Source organism: Lethenteron reissneri, chromosome 42, assembly GCF_015708825.2.
Source record: "Lethenteron reissneri isolate LAM-NWPU_2019-01 chromosome 42, ASM1570882v1, whole genome shotgun sequence".
NCBI lineage: Eukaryota > Metazoa > Chordata > Hyperoartia > Petromyzontiformes > Petromyzontidae > Lethenteron > Lethenteron reissneri.
In genome coordinates this window covers 3,967,498-3,989,943 of record NC_083820.1, presented here as the reverse complement: position 1 = coordinate 3,989,943, position 22,446 = coordinate 3,967,498, and the positions used below count along the sequence as shown (strand labels likewise).

Genomic DNA, 22,446 nt, shown 5'->3' with positions numbered 1-22,446 from the left:
AGTGGTCTCCGGTTTACAACGGTCAGATTTTGCTGACGATCCACATTCACGACGTTTATATAATGCCACCATGTAATCGATGCATGACACAGTAACGCGTCTTTGCCGAAACGACTCCGATTGCGTTTGAACAAGCAGCCTGGTTGCCGATGTGACCTGGCGTGGAACTTTTGTTATTCTCAAGTGTTGGTGTGAATTTTTTACTATTAAACCCTCTTAAATACAGCTGATAAAAGGGGAAAAAACACATTAGGTAAGTGATGCTTCTGATGTTTCTACTGTCGATTGGAAAACAGGGTCCGATTTACGACACCACTATTTACGACAGGGTTTCCAGGAACTCAATGTGTCGTAAAAGCGGGGACCGCATGTATTTATGTAATTAATTTTAAGTGTATTTAATCTGGCAAAGAGGTTCTAATGGTAGGGTCGAGAGTTTCACTTAGTTTTGTGACTCGTGCATTCCAAGGTTGCATTCGGAGATTGCATTTCAAGATTTGGACTATGACAAAAATGGAATACAATTTCATGTTATCAGAATAGTTATTTATAATATTAAACAGGGTTGGTCTTGCACCTCCCACTTCACGGTGGATAGTGTGCGTCGATGATGCTCTGAAGCATTGGCGTACAGCCGACGACAATACAGATTGGCTCATGGGTGAGCGCGCCGACTGCGAATCTAATCCAACACTCCACCGATCTCACTTTGTTTCCTCTCTAAATAATTTGCATTCACGTGACTGCACTATTCAGTCCATCGTGTGGACTAGCCATCCCGTTGCTAGGCCACCACTCACCTGGAAGCCTTCACAGACACACAAGCCCAGATGTGATTACCCCGGGCCCTGTTGGATTTATATAAGTTCACGTCCAATCTGTTCCAATCTGTAATTAGCGGTGTTCCTCGTGGTTTTAATTAGCCTTCGTTTCAAGCGAGGGATATTGAATTTGTCATCTGGCTTCACTTCCAATATTTATTCCAAAGAAGACAACTTGGCCTTGGACAAAACTCGGGCAGACAGCACAATTAACACACAGCTCCACATCACCACCACGCAGGCACAGAGGGAATTGAGTTTACGGGGGGGGGGGGGGGCGGAGGGGATGTTAAAATACTTCATATCACATAAATGCAAAGCTCGAGTGCTTATAACGTACACACGTGGGAAATGTGAAATGCACACAAGCGTGTTTATTAAGGCGTGCGGCGTGTGTGTGTATGCGTGCGTGAACGATGTGCGACGCAGCATGCGTGCACGCACACACGCATGGACTTGCCGTACAATAAAGAAACAAGTGAAAACGGGTGGCCTATCCGACTAATATCACAAAGTATGACGAAGTAATGAGTGACATCCTTCTAAGGCAGTGCTCCCAAACTCCCTCGACCTTAGGGGCCACTGGCAAACCCTCCAAACATTTTCCACGGATCACTATGCAGTAAAAAAGATGGTATTTTGTCAAGAAAAAGAAATCGTACCTGGAACACATCCAAAGGTGGCTGCTCACTGCCAGAAGAGAACTACTGTTTCAAGGAATGGAGATATGTGGATTCATATCCCGCACCTCCAATAAGCACGGTTGGCTACGTACGGTGCGAAAGAAGTTCAACATGCATACATATAAATGGTAATATAAAAACAAATGGAAGTAAATATCAGGGAAAGTCAACATGTGAACTCCTGCATCCAATTGTATGCAGTATCCCGACAAATAATGTGTGTGTGTGTATATATAGTGGTGCCACGTTTTTTCATGGCACTTTGCTACAAATTCAGTGACCTGAGTTCGATTCCTGGCCATGGCTCACAGTAGTGAGTGAGATCTGGTGTGTGTTCAATGCGCAGAGCTCTCACCTGCGCTGTTCTATTAGCCCAGAGAGCATCATTGCACACAAAGTGTTTCTTTGCCATAAATTAACCACAATACCTTGCTGATCTCGTCAAAGAGCATACACCATCACGCAAACTCCGTTCATCCTCGCAGCGACTTTTGGCTAACAATCGAACAAAGACGATCACTGCATCGCCCACATTCAGATGCGCTTCAGCGGCTATCTGGAACGCTCTTCTTTCTGATATTAGGAAGCCACTGGAGTTATGCACTTTTAAATCTACATTAACAACTTATTTCTTCAGAACTGCTTTTTGTGTTTAGTTTGATGTCCTTCCCCCACACCTCCAAATAGCACGGTTGGCTACACAGTGCGAAAGAAGTTCAACATAAAAATACTTCGATACATCATAGCAGGAGGTAACGGTCTAAGCAGATGCCTCGCCGCGCATGCGGTGGGCGTATCAAAATCCTGCCAATCGGGAGGCGCCGTACACTCCCGCGAACTCTCGAATAACGGGCTCAACGCGCGCCCCCCATTGGCTGAGCAGCTTGCGTGACATCACCCACCTTCAGCGAGCCTCTTGGCGTCCCAACGCACCGCTCACTAAGAGCCAGCGCTCTGCCCACTGAACCCACCGTTGTGGAGCTGATCCGGCACCTCCGTAAGGTCTTATCGGCCTGAAATGAGTACCCGGTGTGTTGTGTAAATATCTTCACACCGAGGAGGTGAAGGTGGCTGGGCGTGGTGTTGCCAACACCACCAATTTGGGCGCCGTGCAGGATTTAATAGGTGCTCGCTAACGTCCCTTGCCCTACCAACAGTTCATAAAAGCTGTATGGGGCAGATTAGTCTTTAGTGTATACAGTACCAGCATGGATAGCCCTTGGATGCATAATTGATTAGCTACAAAATATGTATCCTGCATACAATTGCAAATTGTTCACAGTGCAAAATACTGAATTTTAAAAAAGTGTGGCGCTGTTGAAAAAAAACACGACGCAAGGGACAGTTACATCCACGTGACGCTGCGAAGGAAAAGCCTCTCCCCTGTGCCCCGAACGAGCACAGGGGCAATGCTCCCATTGCTGTTGGTGGCTCCAAGTCAGTGGCGGGAATTCCACATTCCTACATCAGAAGCTGTTCTCTCCATGGGACACCGACTGTTTGGCTTCGCACCCAAGCGGGTACCGTACCCTGTATTGTTAACTCGGGAAGGATTTTAAGACTGGGTTGACCTCCGACCCCAAAATGTGAACTCGCAAAGTTTTAATCGGCAAGTCGAGTGCTTAAACCACGGCCAACGACGACGACGACGTTGTAGAGCCAACGCACGAACATATACAGTCAGATAAAATAATGTGATCAAGATAAAGTACCAGGGGGCATTAACAATGTTCAGCCCTATACACAAAGGGAGCAACTCTCCGTACGTGCTTTCTTATCTATGACGGGACAGAAAGAACACACAATGTGCGTGCCGGTGTCGATGATAACCGACTGCAGGCACATGTTGTAAAACTTTCACTTGCAGGCCACTCAAACAACATGGAACCCAGATTCCCGTCGAGAGACATTCCGTCCTACGCGAAGGACATTTCAATAAAACAATACATTACTGGCTATCTCTAGCAGCCAATTAGACCGGGAACAATAAATCAATTAAAATTGATTATTACGCTGATGACGCATGGATAAAACTGTGAACGTAAAAAAATATTATAAACCTTGTATGCAAATATATGCAAATGTATTTAGGCTTAAAGGAGTGAACTGGACTAAGCAAATGAGACGGAGAAAACAAATAGGACGATACTGTGCAAACGATACAAATAATAATCGAATCGAACTATTGAACTGAACTGAAAACAATTATTTAATCGCGAGGGGTGGTGTATTGTGATATAACTGGACCAGCAATTACGTGACTTGGTTTCAGCCAGACACTCCTATGCACGAGGTTTGATGTCTCGTCCCAGTTTCTGCCGACTCAAGCCAAAGTGTCCCTATGCTCAAACGAGCATCTGCCACTACTCATGTCGCCTGGCCGCCAAAAGCCAGTGGTGAACATTCCCCATTACTGTGGCAGGGCCAGTTAATATGCAGGACCGGTGGGTGACCTACCACAAAGTACGCCTCGTTTTTATCAACCCGAGGGAAATTAAAAGTGTACATTGATTTAAACTCAACCGCTTTAAAGAACACTTTGTACGCTCCCCTACTACAGCTGCATCAAACAGTGCATCGCACCTCTTTAATAGCGGGCATTGGAGTTGGACGCTAAACCCATCGCACACACGGACACACGTCCCCGCAGAGGGACGCCACACCTAAAATAAACTTTTTTTATTTTACCAGATAAGGCTCACTGCGCTATTAGCTCTTTTTCAGAAGCGACCTGGCCACAAATGGTAGCTCACCGAAGTAGCTAATTGTGTGCAAAATTACAGCAGCGAAATACTCTTAAATGCATGTTGATGCTAAATCCGGAGGGAAAAACTGGAAGGAGACGTAGAAAAATCCACACGACCACGGGGAACACATGCACACTCCAAATATACAGGCATCAGGGCCGGGATCGATCCCACGATCTCCGCACACCAGGCGAGGGAGTTAACATCTCGTCCCCCGCAGAGGGACGCCACGCCGGTGCGTGGCGCTCGGCAGTACAATTGGTTGTCTGCAGGCGGCCAAATCTCGCACAATGAGATGGGCTCGGCAGCAGGCTCGCTGGGCCAGCTGCGGGCGACGATCGATGCACAACCACCGTCAGGTTTACCTCCAGAGAAACCACTTTAGGCTGTGCCTGTGCTAAAAGTGCACGCAGCTTCAGGGGTACAAAATCTCTCCCGAAAGCTATCGAGCCGCTGCTTCGTTTGCACGAACCAGACTAGTTTGCGCGGGCCTATACACGCGAGCGATTGTCGTTTGTGTGTGCGCGTGGCGAAATTAATAACAATCCTTCACGCAAAATGAAGCTTAGTTAACAAAAAACTGTGGAGTTTTTATCTGAGAATATTTTTTATAGGTGGCGTTAAACCAGGTTACTTGAAAGAAAAAAAAACACGTACGGGCGTATAAAACGTGAAGGTATGCACAATATAGGCGCACGAATCCACTTGCTGTGCTGCCACCTTCTGGCTACCGTGCAGCCAAGCGGCTTTAGGAGTCTTACACATCAGTGCGACCCATCAAACCATGCGTCCCGCAGCTCTGGATTACAGGAGTACGCGCCACGTCTGCCTGAGTAGGGGTGCCGCGGGGGCGAGATGTCATCTCCCTCGCTTGGCACGCACGAGGTCGTAGGTTCGATCCCGACCCTGACGCCTGCTGTATATGTGCAGTTTGCGTGCGTCTCTGTCCACATGATCGTGTGTATTTTTCTCCGGGTCGTCCAGTTTTTCTCTACACATTTAGAATCAACGAGAGTTTAAAGCATTTGGCTGCAATACATTTCCACGCGGTAAGCCACTTCGTTGAGCTATCATTTGTGTCCAGGTCGCTTCTGAAAACAGGCTTCATAGCTCAGTGGGCTTTACCTGGTAATAAAAACAATAGTTTTAATTTAACTCAAAATCTTCACAGCCAGGCCAGCCCTGATTTCTGCACATTATCACCTCGTCGTGCAGGTTGGCAGTTTCGTGCACCTACTGATCCACCAACCCTGAATTACGGACACACAATAACACAAAGCTTAGCACAACATGGGCAATACTACACACACATGCACATACAATTGCTTACACATTACTAATATACATTATCATATATAATAATTCTTTGCCAGTCCATTTCTGGGTGCAAGACTCCACATTCCACGTGATTAATGTGGGCTGTGTGACCATATTTCATCATGCTGGTGAGTGCAGGTTGGTGAAGGTGGGGGGGGCACAGACGATAGCCATGGCTAGGTAATTGAACTCAGGTGGCCCACCACTCCTACTGGGTGGCGTTGTAATTAGAGCGCTCTACTCACACAGCAGAGTGCAAGTTCAAATGCTGGTCAGAGGTACATTCAGCCCGTCATCCGTCTGAGATCCATAAAATGAGAACGACCTTGCAAAAAGTCTACAGTGGCTGTTCTGAGAATAGACTGGTCTCTGCCATTGAAATGGAGAATTTCCACAATTGCTTTGGAACCACTCGCAGTGATGAACACCACCTCACACTCTCTATAGCAGTGAGACACGTTGACTATTTTTTTTCGGAACCCATATTGATTGACCTTTTGACTTTATTTGCAAGATTGACCTGGGCAAATCAAGTGCAGCGTCATAGCCGAGGCACAGCGAGCTCAGACAAGAGAGAGAGAGTTCAGTTGAATGCCAGCAACAGGCCCAGAATGTCAACGCCTGTGAACGGTGCGACCAAGTGGCAATGGACCGATCTCAAATCAAGGAGCCTTGATTTGAAGCTTTCGTGACTGCAAAGAATACATTCTCTTTGGTTCGTTCAGTAAAGTCACGTAGCTAGAAATACATCGTTTAAATAAATAATTTTAATTTTAATTTATTTCTAAGTTACGTGACTTTACCGAAAGAACCAAAGAGGAAGGGCCCTTGCTCACCACAACAGCACACGAGAGGCAGGCGCCCTCCCACCCAAGAAGGCAGCACCCCCTTTGTTCACTGGGGTATTTCAAGGCTCCTCCTTCATCTGTGAGGCCGGTGAAAGTGAACGACGGTGGCACTGGAGCCAATCGTCGATTCGTTTTTACTGTCTACATATTTATCCTTTGAGAATCTTGCAGGGACAACAAAACCAGCTGCTCACACAAGCGGTCTCCCCGTGCCAATGTAACACTTCCATATGACAGGCTTAATCAGAATCATTATTTGAACTGGAGGAAGCAGACGAGCTATGAAGCTCTGTTTTTCGCAGATGTCCAGCATGTGCCGAACGACTCAAGCGCAACAATCTGAATGGTGGTAAACAGCCAGAGCGCTGATGACAATGTAACCGTGGGGTGGAAATCACCAGGACCGGTTCATGATCAGTTCCGATTCGCTGCTTTCCTCCCACATGCTTATTAAACACTATACTGGTCGGCCGACCATCCCAATATAGGACCATGGACCTTGGGAAATTGTTGGTGACGGCGATTCTGGCTGCCTTCCCCCTCGCGTCTGTGGTTCCCCGAGGATCCTGTGCGAAAACTGTGCGCGTTACAATCAGAATCAGAAAGGGTTTTATTCGCCATGAAAGTTTGCACAAACAAGGAATTTACTATGGCAGGAAGGTGCATACATTCAACATGTAGGAATCTTACTGCTACGTTACGTTGCGATGAAATTTTCACGAAGGAAGCCACGTAAAAGAAAACGTTGTTTATTTGTTACACAAAAGATCGTGGCTTAACGAAGGATTACAAGGTTTAAACCCAAAGACTTGACCCTCTGCCTACGTCATGCAACGGTAACTCAACTCAAGTGCACCCAGAGCATGCACTTGACCCCCATTTTCTTCTCCAAACGCTCACGTCAGTAGTTTTCCTTGTTTGTTTAATTTAAACAACTGCTCAAGATACTTGACGTTATTTTATTTTAAATTCCAAATTAACCCTTTCCCGTTCCGACGACGTACATGTACGTCATCAAAACGAGATCCGGAAGAAAAATCAAATAACTTATCGGTACCGCGGCTCCCACAAGGCCACGCGGGAGGGCGTATGGCACAGTTTAGCGCCAGCTATCGTAGAGTGTGGTGGTTTCACTACACTTCACTGTGGTGAGTACAAAGTCTTTAAAAAACAATAGTGCTATGCCTTTCTAAATAAAATTCAAGCTGAGCCGCTTGCAAGTTCCAAGATTCAGCGGTGAATGAGACACCCCACCCTGCAACTTGCAGACGTCTCAGAACGGGAAAGGGTTAATAGTCAAACTAGACTGTTGGCCTTATTGCTCAGCCGAGGCTTTCTCCTAAGGCTTTCCATGGGACCTCACCATATTGCCTTCAGACAGAATATGGCATCGAGACTCCGCGGGGACAAGAGAGGGACAAGACAACCATCGACAAATTCCCCGGTAAAAGCTGCTTTTCATTTCTCAGAAGACAATCCTCAAATTGCACAAAGGAACCTTAGTAAATCTTCTTGGTTCTTTCGGTAAAGTAACGTAGAAGCGAAGTAATAAAATAATAAAAATAAAACATAATAAAATAATTCTCACAACAACTGTCTCCCTGACAGACCTGGTCTTCACCTGAGGACGGCTGCTTGCGTTGTGGCCTAAACGTCGTGATAATTATTTTATTATGTTTCATTTTTATTATTTTATTACTTCGTGACTTAATGCGATTGGGCAAGGCCCAAACGAGACAGCTCTGAGACTGGGGCTGTTGGGCTGGCTGAATGGAGAGGATGGAAAACATGGTTTGAAAGTCTTTGTCCGAGTTAATTGATCTTCACTGTCGATAAAAGGCCCTTTAGAACAAAATAACTCAGTGATAATATAGATTTGAAGAGATGGAAGAGCAGACCAATAGACTGGAGTCAGGAGTTTGGTGCTGGAACAAACAGAGGGCCCAGGTGCGAGCTCAGGCCTAATTTAAGCAATGAGTCAACCGCTGACCAGGATTTGAATTCAAGGACTTTCAAATGGCAGTGGAGCACTCAAATAATATCACTACCCAGGTGGATGTTATACATTATGCACATATATTGTTTATATTCACATAGTTACAATGGTGCTATATGTTCTAACAAATAGTATTAGATGAGTCATGCACTTCATGTGAATGTACATATGGACACCCAGCAAGGGTAAAGCATGGTATAAAAGCTTAGTGAGAAACAACAAAGACTAATTTTTTACTCAATCTTCAAGCGCTGTAACTTTAAACCCAGGTGCAAATTTTCCAAGGACATTAAATCCACTGCAAATTGCTTTTTTTCAAAAAGAAATTACTAACCAAAAAACCAATGCGTGGGAATGATATACAATGGCTTCCTCTTCGATGTCGGCTGGACATCTTGAAAGAGGTGGAATTACCCACACCTCAACCCACCCACAAAGGACCACCCTGTCACCTGACCGGTGAACTCATTTGTTATGCTGGGTGGACAGAAGCCCATGGGGTGGGAGGGAATTGAAAAAACGTGACAATTGTTCCAACCGCCGTACGGACTGTCAAAATCAAACCGGTGGAACTCTCTATCGCGCGAGCCCAGAGTGTGCTCACCGAAATACCACAGACAAAATCTTGACTTAAAGCTTTCCTGACTGGAGGAATTCATATTCTTTGGGTCTTTCGGTAAAGTCACGTAGATAGGTTCAAAGAAAATCTACGTGACTTTACCGGAAGACCCAAAGAATACACCACAGCCAGTGGTGGAAATGAGGCCCAAATGCCTCATAACGCCTTGGTTGGAGTGAAAATTTGAACTCGACTGTGTTCCCGAAGGAATCAAGGATTCATATGTTTTGTTTTACTCACAGACAGACCCCTAGACTAACAGAGAAACCCACAGCCACGCACAGAGACCCAGAGACACGCACAGAGACCCATATTCACGCACAGATACCTAAAGACACGCACAGAGACCTACAGACACGCAAAGAGACCTACAGACATGCTGAGAGACCCACATACATGAACAAAGACCCACAGACACGTACAGCAACCCACAGACACATACAGAGATCCACAGAGACAGAGACCCACAGACACGAACAGAGACCTACAGACACGCCGAGAGACCCACATACATGATCAAAGACCCACAGACACGTACAGCAACCCACAGACACACACAGAGACCCACAGACATGCACAGAGACCCACAGACACACAGAGACCCACAGACACACACAGAGACCCACAGACACACACAGAGACCCACAGACACACATAGAGACCCACAGACACACACAGCAACCCACAGACACACACAGCAACCCACAGACACACACAGAGACCCACAGACACACACAGAGACCCACAGACACACACAGAGACCCACAAACACACACAGCAACCCACAGACACACACAGCAACCCACAGACACACACAGAGACCCACAGACACGTACAGCAACCCACAGACACATACAGAGATCCACAAAGACAGAGACCCACAGACACGTACAGCAACCCACAGACACACACAGAGACCCACAGACACACACAGAGACCCACAGACACACATAGAGACCCACAGACACACACAGCAACCCACAGACACACACAGAGACCCACAGACACACACAGCAACCCACAGACACACACAGAGACCCACAGACACACACAGAGACCCACAGACACACACAGAGACCCACAAACACACACAGCAACCCACAGACACACACAGCAACCCACAGACACACACAGAGACCCACAGACACGTACAGCAACCCACAGACACAGAGATCCACAGAGACAGAGACCCACAGACACGTACAGCAACCCACAGACACACACAGAGACCCACAGACACACACAGAGACCCACAGACACACAGAGACCCACAGACACACACAGAGACCCACAGACACACACAGAGACCCACAGACACACACAGAGACCCACAGACACACACAGAGACCCACAGACACACACAGAGACTCACAGACACGTACAGCAACCCACAGACACACACAGAGACCCACAGACACACACAGAGACCCACAGACACACACAGAGACCCACAGACACGTACAGAGACCCACAGACACACAGAGACACCCACAGATACACACAGAGACCCACAGACACGCACAGAGACCCACAGACACACACAGAGACCCACAGACACACACAGAGGCCCACAGACACGTACAGAGACCCACAGACACACACAGAGACCCACAGACACACACAGAGACCCACAGAGACACACAAGAGATCCACAGAGACAGAGACCCACAGACACATACAGCAACCCACAGACACACACAGAGACCCACAGACACACAGATACCCACAGACACACACAGAGACCCACAGACACGTACAGAGACCCACAGACACACAGAGACACCCACAGACACACACAGAGACCCACAGACACGCACAGAGACCCACAGACACGCACAGAGACCCACAGACACACACAGAGACCCACAGACACACACAGAGACCCACAGACACACACAGAGACCCACAGACACGTACAGAGACCCACAGACACACACAGAGACCCACAGACACGTACAGAGACCCACAGACACACAGAGACCCACAGACACACACAGAGACCCACAGAGACACACAAAAGATCCACAGAGACAGAGACCCACAGACACGTATAGCAACCCACAGACACACACAGAGACCCACAGACACGTACAGAGACCCACAGACACACAGAGACACCCACAGATACACACAGAGACCCACAGACACGCACAGAGACCCACAGACACACGCAGAGACCCACAGACACACACAGAGACCCACAGACACGTACAGAGACCCACATACACACACAGAGACCCACAGACACACACAGAGACCCACAAGAGATCCACAGAGACAGAGACCCACAGACACGTACAGCAACCCACAGACACACACAGAGACCCACAGACACACACAGAGATGCACAGCGAGGCTCCTCCACCCAGATCTAGTGGGGGTGGGGGGAATCATTTGAGTTCCACCAGCAATTTCTTCCCACTTCCAGCCCTGACCACAGCAGCATCAGATGCTTGCTGCAGCGTTCTTATTCCCAAGTCTCCCTTGCAGGATGGACTCACAGTCTGAATGGGTCCTGACCATGTCTAAAGGTCAGTCTAAAACCTGAAACTAGTGACGCATCCACCTATAGCTGATTCCTGTAGGAATTGGGACATGCTTGGATAGAGTTTCAAATGTATCCCCTCGTAGGTAGGAAGGGTTTTATCCAGGTATGTTGGTTTCCTTCTGTAATAAAGGACTCTTTCACTGTGTCTGTCTCCGTTGTCCTTTATTTGGGTTCGTACAACTTCGCCCCGCACGGCCCTCGCTCAGAGCCTTCTCCACCTCCCGCTCGGCAGCCCTTCTGCTGCCGTCGCTCACGTAGCCTTTTCTCCTGGCTCCCGATGCAGCTCCGCTGCTGGCTTTCCTCTCAGCCTCTCCGTCCGTTCTGCAGTCTCTCGGCTGCTCTCTCTACAGCCCCACCGCTGCTCTCCGTCTCCCCCGTGCCCGGACACCGCTGACCAACGGTGCCGAGTCCCGTCCTGTGGCGATCGCGCCACTCTCCACTCTCTGCCCTGTGTGGCCTCCTCCCGTCTTTATTCTTACACTCTCCTCCCGTCTCTTCCGGTTACCGCCCTTAAGAGCTTTCCCTTCTCCCCACGTGACCTAACTCCTCCCCCCCGTTACGTCATATTCGCGAGGCCGTTTACGCCCGCATTACACTTCCACAAGCAGAAAACAACGCTTTTTTTTTACAAATAAATTGTCAAATGCAAATGTACTAACTACAAATGCCTTCAAAATGAGTAGTGAGTCTACGTGAGGCTGTCCTGGCTAGACACACAACAACAACAATACTACAACTATCGTGTTTTTCCAAGTCGACGCATCTCAACGCTTCAATGTTCAGCAGCACTTCTTTCTAAATGGTGGCCCTGAGCCAGTGGTGGAAATTCCACATTCATATGGTGGGGGCCAGGAAAACCCGAACAGCCACTGTTGATTTCCTACATTAAATGGTACTTGTTTTATCGACCCAAACGATGATAGCCATACAACAAACATGACCGTATTTCAGCGGCAGTGATACAACCCTAACATTTAGTCATTCCAGCCTTTGCAGCGCCTTGTTAATTTATATATATTTTTGTTACACTTTCCAATATAAGCTTGCAACAAAATTAAGTTGGATTGTTTGATGGTAAAAAAGAAATACAATTCATATTGCAGTGTCTGCCTGTGGCCGAGACAGTCCCACAGAAACATGTTCTTCTGCAATGAGTAAATGAGTTTCAAATGAATGCAGACACATTGCTTTACAGCGGGCTCCAAAAAAAAAGTGTGCTTTTAAAACGTCACTGCCACCTGCCAGCGCATGCATGACAATACAGCAAGGCAAGCTGCTTATTTGTTTCCCGATGTCATTTGTTCGCGCAAGAAAGCCACTTGCGTGCGCCTGTGTCGGGGTTTTATACAATAACTTAGAGATTAATAAGCATACACGTGATGATGATTCGTGCAGTGCGTTAAATATATTTATTTGTGATGTCAATTTCCTCATTTGTTTATTTTATCTCGACCAGTTTTTTGTGGTTTGGAGTCAAAATCGTTGTTTTTATTTGGTAAAAGAGGACAATGAGGCGTGATCGCATGGACATTGTTTTACGTGATGGCCTCCCCAAAGCCATGAACCAAATGAAAAACGACTTGGTTTACTGCCTTATAATTAGCAGTCTCAAGTACAAAGAATGACATTATATCCGTGGCAGTCAATACCTTCCCACAAATTGTGATGCAAAACTTGCAAACTATACCTAATTTGGTAATTTCGGTAAAAATCACGTAGGTATAAAATAAATCACGACGTTTCGATTGCAACACAAGCAATCATCAGGTGGAAAAACCACAGTAATATTTTTTTTTGCTGAAGTGGGAGAGCGAGAGCTGCCGTGCTAGAAGGTTATATAGGTAAGAAAGGGGGGAGGGGCAAGGGGGGTGAGAGAGGGGGGGGGCTGCGTGGATGCTAGGAAAGGGACGTGAGGCTGGGGGGGGCGAAGTGGGCGGGGCTGGAAGTGGGAGGCCGAGAGAGCAGGAAATGGGGGGGGGGGGGGGTTAACTCGGAAATAAGTAATATAAAAAAAAACACTTTAATCAAATGTACCGTACGAGTAATGGCAGAACTCCACGACTCCAGGAAGTGGGCCCGAGGCTTGCCATAACGTAAGGGACTATGGTGATTTACAGCCAACGTCAGTTGAGCGTGGACAATTAGACCCAGGCCGAAACATAAAATATAAAAAAGAATGTTTGAAAATATATATATATATTTATTATAGAATATAGTATTGTCATCAGTATGACATAAGTATACCAAGTTTGCAGTCAATACCACATTGGGAAGTGGGTTCAAACTGAGTTACAAGATTTGAGGATACAACAACAACAGACAAAGTGAGTTAATAGAAAGCGTGTAAAATAGACTAGTACCCGGCAGATATGATAGACAACAACCATAAAACAGTTAGGGTTTCACCCGGTTAATAACATCCTTCCAATGATTGCTCAATTTGTATCCATCTTCTCGGTTGAAGTTATGTCCATGTTTATATATCTGGATGGCTTCATGAACAAACCTTTGAAAGTTGCCCGAAGGTTTGCAGAGTATCTTGGTCTCGAAAAAAAACAATATAATGCTAGCCCACAGCGTTATAACAATGGTCAGCTACGGCAGAGGTATTGGTTCTGCCGTGTTTCAGATCTGCCTTGTGTTCGCGGACACGGTCCGAGACATGTCGTTTCGTTTCCCCGATGTAACTGCTGCCGCAGGTACAACTCAGTTTGTAGACTCCAGGGTATTGCATGTCAGGAATGGCATCCTTCACAGATGGGATTAGGTCACGGATTTTGTGTACTGTATTGAATCGGACCTGGATCTTGTGTTTGTTTAAGATTTCGGAAATATTTTTGGTAACGCCTGCGATATATGGTAACATGATGGTTTTGATTGGCTTCTCAGGGGGTTGTTTCTCCATGGTTGGAGAAACAGCTTTGCGAATAATGCGGTCCGAGTACCCATTAATCTTGAGGGCCTGGTGTACGTGTTCCAGTTCACTGGCTAGGTGGTGTTGGTCGGAAATGCAGTGGGCCCTATGGTGTAGTGTTTTGATGAGGGAATTCTTCTGTGCCGGATGGTGGTGGGAATAAGGTTTCAGATAGGAATCTGTGTGGGTGGATTTCCTGTAGACAGTGTCCCAACGAGCCGTCAGGTCTCTTCTCAAACAAAACATCCAGCAAAGGTAGCTTACTATCCTTCTCCACTTCCATGGTGAATTTGATGGATGGGTGTATGGAATTGATGTGTTTGAGAAATCGATTCAAAGCTGGCAGGCCATGTGGCCAAATAACGAAAGTGTCATCTACATATCTCTTCCACAAGGAAGGACGTAGGGTGGATGTCTGGATAGCATCTGTTTCAAATTTCTCCATGAAAACATTCACTATCACTGGTGATAGGGAATGTTGACTTTTTCTGCCCCACCCCTCCTCTCTATATAATGCCTCGCCACAGAGGCCTTGTTCTGTGTCTCTCTCTCTGTGTGTCTATCTCTGTGTCTGTGTTTTGTCTCTCTCTCTCTCTCTCCGAGCTTGCATTCTTTCACACCTGATGACGGTTGCTTGTGTTGCAAACGAAACGTCGTGTATTCTATTATTTTTTTTACTTTCTACATGACTTTACCGAAAGAACCAAGGAGTCTACCTAATTTCTAGTGGCTCAGCGAAAAGGAAAGGGTAATTTGTGTCTGGACGGGAAGCGTTGTGAACGAGCACTCAACTCACAAATGGAATGTCTCGAATCTCAAACCTCAGTCGACAATCGGCTCAATAATAAAGTTCCATTTTGTCAGATATCAGCAGTCGTTGCTCTGCAGAGGGAGAGACTGAACCCCAACAGAGGGAATATGGCATTTCCAGCAACGTCTGAGGGATATCAGAAGAAATGAACAGTGCCGGATGCTCATTAGAGCCGGAAGCTAATATTTTGCATTTATATTTTTTTGTTCTTTTGCATGCGAGGGAAACTCCACGCATATGTAGTGCCGTAGATGGGCCACGCTTACTGGCAGTGGTAGATGGGGCCCATCTGCAAGGGTACCCCGTACCGCCAGGGGAGGGGCTGCCGTGCAAGCCCAAGAGGGGAGGGGCTGCTGGGGGCTCAGGACCCCAGACAGGTAATCCCCTCGGCGCCACCAACGGGGGCGTTGCGGGGGATCTACGATCCCACGCAATGCCACCCCTCGATGGGCAAAGGGGCATAAAAGGGGACCTCCCCAGCCGATCGGGACCAGTCGCAGGTGAAGTACGAAGACCAGCCAGCTTAAGACCCTGGACCCCCACGCCCCGCTTGTCCTTGTGAGGGCCGGGACGCTGTGCGGGCCAGTGGTGGGACTCTGGGACTCCCGGCCCTTTGCCCTTGTAAGGGTGAGGTCCGAGGAAGCCAGAGTCTAGACCCGCACCTTGGCTGGGTCGGTTCAGGTAGCCTCTCCTAGGGTAATTGTAGCCGGAGGACCCGAGAGCGTAGCCAGTGTCAGGCTCGCTAAAAGTAGGCTGTGTCCCTAGGCTGTAACAGTATATCAGGACTGTTGGAGTGGTGTATTGTAATAAAGAAGTTGCATCTACAAAGTGTCTCCGGAACCCATTACACATACAACGAGGGGGTAAGTAACACTCAAAGTCTATCTCAACGGACCGAAAGGAACCAACTTGCGCTCCTGCCTCCGACACGTGCCCCATTATGATCCCAAATGCCGGTGTCTCACAAAGCTTACATTTCTGTGCGATCCACCAACAACCACCTACAAGTCACACTGAAAGAGTGAACCACTCACTCGTCTGAACAGATGGTGGGAGCAGTGGAATAGTCGTTGGTAATATAGATCCTTAGCGGTCACCTAAAATGGCTCAATTACCTAATTTACAGGAAGTCCAGACAACTCAACTTTGCTTCCGTCGGTCTAGGGGTTGTACCAGAATGTAAAAAATAAGTTTCCTCCGCACAACGTTTTGCACATGCTGGACACAACGCAAGCAGCCGTCCTCAGGTGAAGAACAGGGCTGTCGGAAAGACAACGTTCAGACGCTGTCTTGTGGCCGAAACGTTGTGAGAATTATTTTATTATGTTTTATTTTTATTATTTTATTATTTCCCTTCTACGTGACTTTACCGAAAGAACCAAGAAGATGAATGCCTGCAGTCACGAAAGCTTTAAATCGAAATTTACGATACATTCATAACGTGTTATCTTCAAGTTTGCATTTATTTCATCAACCAAAAGACTAATTGAACACGGGGAGCACTTCCGCGGGCGACGCCGATTCACCCCCCACGTGTTCACGATAAATACCAAGTAAACAACCACAGCGCACTGCCCTGCGTGACAAACACGTCTCTCATTATCACAGCCGCACGCAGCGCCAACACAAATGCGTTTCATTTTTACATTACACGCTGACAAACGTCTTTCGTCATTATGTTCGCGTGGAGAGTGACAATGAGGCCATTTTATGCCAAATGGTCGTGGAAGTTGCATTGTCCCCGACATGTTAATTCAGCTCTGCGATTAAATACATCTCACGACGACGTATCGCTTCGGCAATCGAGGCCAGATGCAATCGGCAGCAAAGGAAAGAGCATGTAAAACCAAGTCACGAGCAGCAGTGCTCTATCGACTGCTGGATGTAAGCCTTCCCCCCCCCCCCCCCAAGCCGTTACCATTCCTCACGGAGTCTTGAGATGCAACTTTACACGGAGCTTCCGCACATGCGCCCATTCATCCTTTTGGGCATGTTGCCATCCTTTGGGTGAACTCCATTGTCAGAGTCTCAACCATCAACTCCCATGTAGCAAGCGATGTGTCCTGCCCAAAGTCAATCGCTTAAAGTAACATGTTTAACATATCTAAACAATAAGCTCACGAAGTCACATCACTCGGTGGAGTGGGCATTACGGAATACAATGAGGTCAAAGTGATCCACCAATTGGTGCTGGAACACAGCCATGTGCCACCACACCTGGCAATTCTGAAAGTTTCGCCTCCGATTAGCACGGTTGGCTACGTACGGTGCGAAAGAAGTTCAACATCCATACAAACATGCGTACATTAAAGCACCTTCGCGAGGACACAGCAGCCTGCCTGCAACTTGCAGCCTGCATGATCAGTGGGCGTAAAATCGAAACGCCTTATGGTTTTATACTGCAGCATGTACACACGTTGGGCTAAATGTTAACTCTCTCTATCTCTCGCGCCTGGTAGGGAGTAGGTTATGGGTTCGATCCCGACCCTGACGCCTGTATAATTTTAGCTATTCCCTCCACATTTAGAAACATGCGTCCAGAGTATTTGGCCGCTCTAACTTTCCACGCAATAAGCCACTTTGTCGAGCTGTCATTTGTGATAGCCAGGTCACTTCTGAAGAAGAGATAAACAGCTCAGCGGGCCATACCTGCTAAAATAACAGAAACAGTTTAGTCGTTTAGTTTAACACAGAGCCAGACAAACTACTGGCTGTGAGGCTGGGCAATCACGAGGCGACCATCTTGAGCTCTGCTCGATCGCGAGCGGCAAAGGCGAACGTGGAGCCGGGCTACGCTCGTGCGGTGCGAACGAGACCGCCAACCGTTTCCCTTCTCGGAGCAGCTGATTAAGGTCTGCTTCCAACACCGCCCACCTCTTCCCCACCAACAAAGACAAAGATCCCCCCCATAGCCTTCACAGACTGCTGAGGCAAGTGCGGCTATAGAGCACATATGAAGGCCGTCACGGCACATGAGGCCGATTCGACCGAGGCGAGGACCAGGACCAATTCAGATCATCATCACCGGCATTGGTGGCCGTGAGCGGAGGAATCGAACTCCGGTCGCCGGGTTCGTAGCAGAGCGCTCTAACCGTTGCACCCCCCCCCTATCCCCCGCCACCCACCATAGCATTTCACCCCACTGCAGGAGCAATGTGAAAGGCAATTATAATCGGGTGACAGTCGCGCATGGGACAGAGGTTAAATTTGGCCCCTGGGTATAAATTACCGCGCTTGCTTCTGCTGCCGCCGTCAGGAAAGAGAGGAACCGCAGAGGCGGCTGCGGTAACAAGGAGCGCGTCACGCGAGAAGTTGGGGCCAAGCTCTGGTGGCTTTGCATTCGTCTGTGTGTGTGTCCATGTGTGTGTCTTTGTCTCCGTCTGTGTGTGTGTCCATGTGTGTGTCTTTGTGTCCATCTATGTGTGTGTCCAAGGTGCACATGGCCTGGCACAAGCGTCGTGGTGACGTCACCACCACTTAGTGGTGAATGGCGGTTGTTGTTGTTGTCTTTGTGTCCATCTGCGGTGGCGCAGTGGTTAGCGCATTGCGCTATCGTCTTGCCAGGAGTTCAATTCCCGCTCGCGGCCAATGCCAGTGATGATTATCTGAACCAGTCCTGGGCGTCTGCTAGGTCAACTCAGCCTGAAATGAGCACCTGGTGCGGTGTTTAAACATCGCCACTGGGGACACAAAGGCGGCCGGGCGTGGTGTTGGCCACCTACCCCCTCGTGTGCCGTGCCGGCCTTCATAGGTGCTACTCGCTAACAGCACTTGTCCCAACAGTCTGTTCGGGCAATACGGGGGGTCTTTGTAGACAGTACAGGGTTGTTGGCATCGCAGAGAGCACAGTGCACTACAACACAACGCATCTGCGTTAAATTCCTGGCAAAAACACATCACAAGCACAGTGGCAACTGTGATCTAATCCTGGCTTGGGAATATCCTAGGATGACTCGCCCTTAAATTGACTGCTTTATTCAGGTACGTGATTTTTGCGTACACCAGTACTGGTAACAGAGGTGGATGGTCATGGTATTATGAACACAATTCTCTCACATGCTCCACGCTGCCCTTTATAGATGCTCGCGAACAACACTTGCGCCTACGTGAGGTTGAATGGGGCATCTTTGTGTTTTGTGCGTTGGGAAAATACAACACCTCCAACTGGACTGTAAATATTGCTAAATGGTGCAACACACTCTTTTTCTTCGTGTGGGGAAATGCAAAATGGGGGAGGGGGGGGGTCAAAGAGGGAATTGGAAATAGGCGAGAGGGAGGAAAAGTGAGCGCTGAGAGCTGACAGAGTTTAGAGAGAGAGACAGGGAGGATGGGGGAGAGGCGTGGGTGCAGGAGGGGATGAGAATAGGCGGAGTCATGCATCACGGGTAGTGTGTGTGTGTGGGGGGGGGGCAGCGTGGGAAACATTGGCACGGTGAATCAGGACGGAAATTGGTGGGTTGGGACTTTGAGAGTGGCCGCGGGGTTCCCGGCGAGGTTGGGAGTGAGTGACAGAAAGTGGCGGTGGTGGCGGCAAACGGTGCAACTCTCTTACCGTGTAGATGATGAGGCACAGCATTCCGGCCAGCGTCAAGGTGCTTATGGAAAAGGCCAACGCGTCCACACCATCTGTGATGAGCAACGCACACGCACGCACACACGCACAGTCACACAGTCGCACGGTGTGCATACACACACGAACACAAATGCTTCCGTGAGCGATCTAAATGGCTACACGGGACACATTCACACAGGTCTAAACACGCAGACACAATAAACAGATTGCCAATGCACACAGTATCCACGTGAGCAGACACACGCATGCACACAAGAATATATACACGGACACACGCACTCAAGCAGACACATTTACAGGTATACATATATTTACGTAAGGACACTAAAGATACGATCACAGAGACTTGCATATGCACAGAAACAAAAATATAAATGCAGACACACATGCATAGCTTTCAGATGCACCGCCATATATTCACACAAACACACATTCCGTACTCGCAAAGAATATATGTTTAAATATTGAATGTATGGACCATTGTGTATGAGAAGAGTAGCATAATATGTAATTTACAAAGTGAAACAAGCTGAAATGGAGATGGGATAGGGCACCTAGCTAGGACACCACATGACAGGTTGGCAAAATGAACAACGTAGCAAAGGCTCGTGGGAGGTGAATGAGATGGCTTGAGGAGAAGGGAGATGATTTGGAGGGCACTGGATGGAAGTGGGCAGAGTTTGTGAAGAGTGGGAGACATTGGAGGGGAGGCCCTTTGGCCATGAATGAGAAGTTAACGGCCAAGCAAGAAATGAAACTTCTCTCCGAGATCTCTCCTGCTTCTAAATAAGGGTGAATTACTGCCACTGCTGTTCATCTGACTGGGCGATGTCGTGGCTCAGAGTTCGTCGTGCCAAAAAGGTTAAGAGTTCAACATCCTGGTCCAAGGTTAACGCAGAATATCATCGTTCCTCCAGAGCCAATAATAAAGCACAGCATTTTATCTCAAGAATTCACATTAACATGCATACACGCACCCACTCAGTTGTACAAATGTGCAATGCAAACGCATCAAAACAAGCGCCTACACACACATGCGTAATTATTGTATGGGTATAAGGTGTCATCTGTCTCTGTTGCTCAAGCAACCACAATGTTACAGGATGGAATTTTATACGCTAATTGAATAACCTGATGAGAAACTGCCTTGGCAATGCTAGTCGGTTCATTTAAGTTCGCTTTTAATTTCAATTTAAAATCTCAGCTCTGCGAACTGTGCACGCACAGCCAAAGAATCCCGTATAGCCTCATAGACTGCTGGGGCAAATGCTGTAAATGAGCACCTACCAGTGCTGACTATTTATTTCCCAGGCTAGGTATTAATTTAAGGTGGAGTTAACCTAGGGGAAGGCCAGGATATGTTCAGATAGCCTTTGCCACTGATGTCATCCATGGCAAAGAATTAAACCCGGGCCACTAGAATCATAGCAGATTGTACGAACCACTGCACTTCCACACAAAGACAACGATCACCCTGGGCGTTAGCCATATAGACTGTTGAGGCAAGGCCCAATGGAGTGTACCTATTAAGGCCGGCATGGCAAATGCGAATGTTGTGTGGCCATAACCACGGTGTTTAAAGATCGCCCCGGTGCTGCTGCTTATACACTGTGCCAAGTACTCGTTTAAGGCGGCGGAGTCAATCTAGGCAAAGCCCCAGACAGGTTCAGATCCTCCTTGTCACTGATTTTAAGACGTATCCGGGAATGGAACTTGCTCCGCCGGGTTTGTAGCACAGCACGCAAACCAAGCGACACAACTGAGGTGAGTCACCATTCCAGGCTCTTCTCCTACACAAGAAAAACCATAACAAACGAACTGGTAAACCTCAACATTCATAATTAAATATGTGCACCTCACTTTTAATCACCTAATGACACTAATTGGAAACTATTTGCATAGCTGGTAAGTCTAATTAATTAGGAATCGTAAAGGTTATTTCTGTCTAGATATAAATATGCACAATTCCAATTTGTTTTTATTATACAGAGACAAGACGATATGAGCGAACCAACAGATTATTTGCCTCCTTGAACAAGCGGCAAAAATTCCACATTCCCATGGTGGGGCAGGGGAGAATTTAAAAGATAATTATCAATGTTGATGGATTGGATGCAAAGTGGTACCACCAATGATATCCACCTCAAATGAATCATAGGCCAAGTCAGTAAGTGACTGGGACTTGACATCGTGACATCCCGAATTGCGAACACCTCTTATAAGTATGCAGTAAATGCAACGCAAGTGTGAAGATAGAGTACAGATGAGGCATGTGCTCTCCATTTTTGAATCAGGAAGTGTTGAAAAAAATCAGGCTTCGCTACGTAATTTGGAACGATTCCAGAATGTTTTATTGTTTCGGATTGACTCATAAACCGAAAGTGACATCACCGAATACAAACGTTACTTACTCAGGTTTTTTTACCGCAGAAAGTGGCCACGCGTCGAGTCGGTTAGCATCGCCATCGTCGTCAGCACGAAGGCATCCGCGCCTTGGTACGTGACGCGGAAGTGACTTGGAACATTCTTAGGTTTTTTTCGGTAAAGTCACGTAGGTAAAAAATTAAAA

The 22,446-nt window shown here is 47.5% G+C and overlaps 1 protein-coding gene across 1 annotated transcript in view; it reads right to left on the bottom strand.

The window, feature by feature from the left end:
* The window catches only part of LMBRD1 (LMBR1 domain containing 1), a 358,364-nt gene that overhangs the window by 223,288 nt on the left and 112,630 nt on the right, over window positions 1-22,446 (bottom strand). The window contains exon 7 of the mRNA XM_061568975.1: window positions 19,857-19,930. Within this exon, the coding sequence (XP_061424959.1) occupies window positions 19,857-19,930 (74 nt within the window). The remainder of the gene's footprint in view (window positions 1-19,856; window positions 19,931-22,446) is intronic.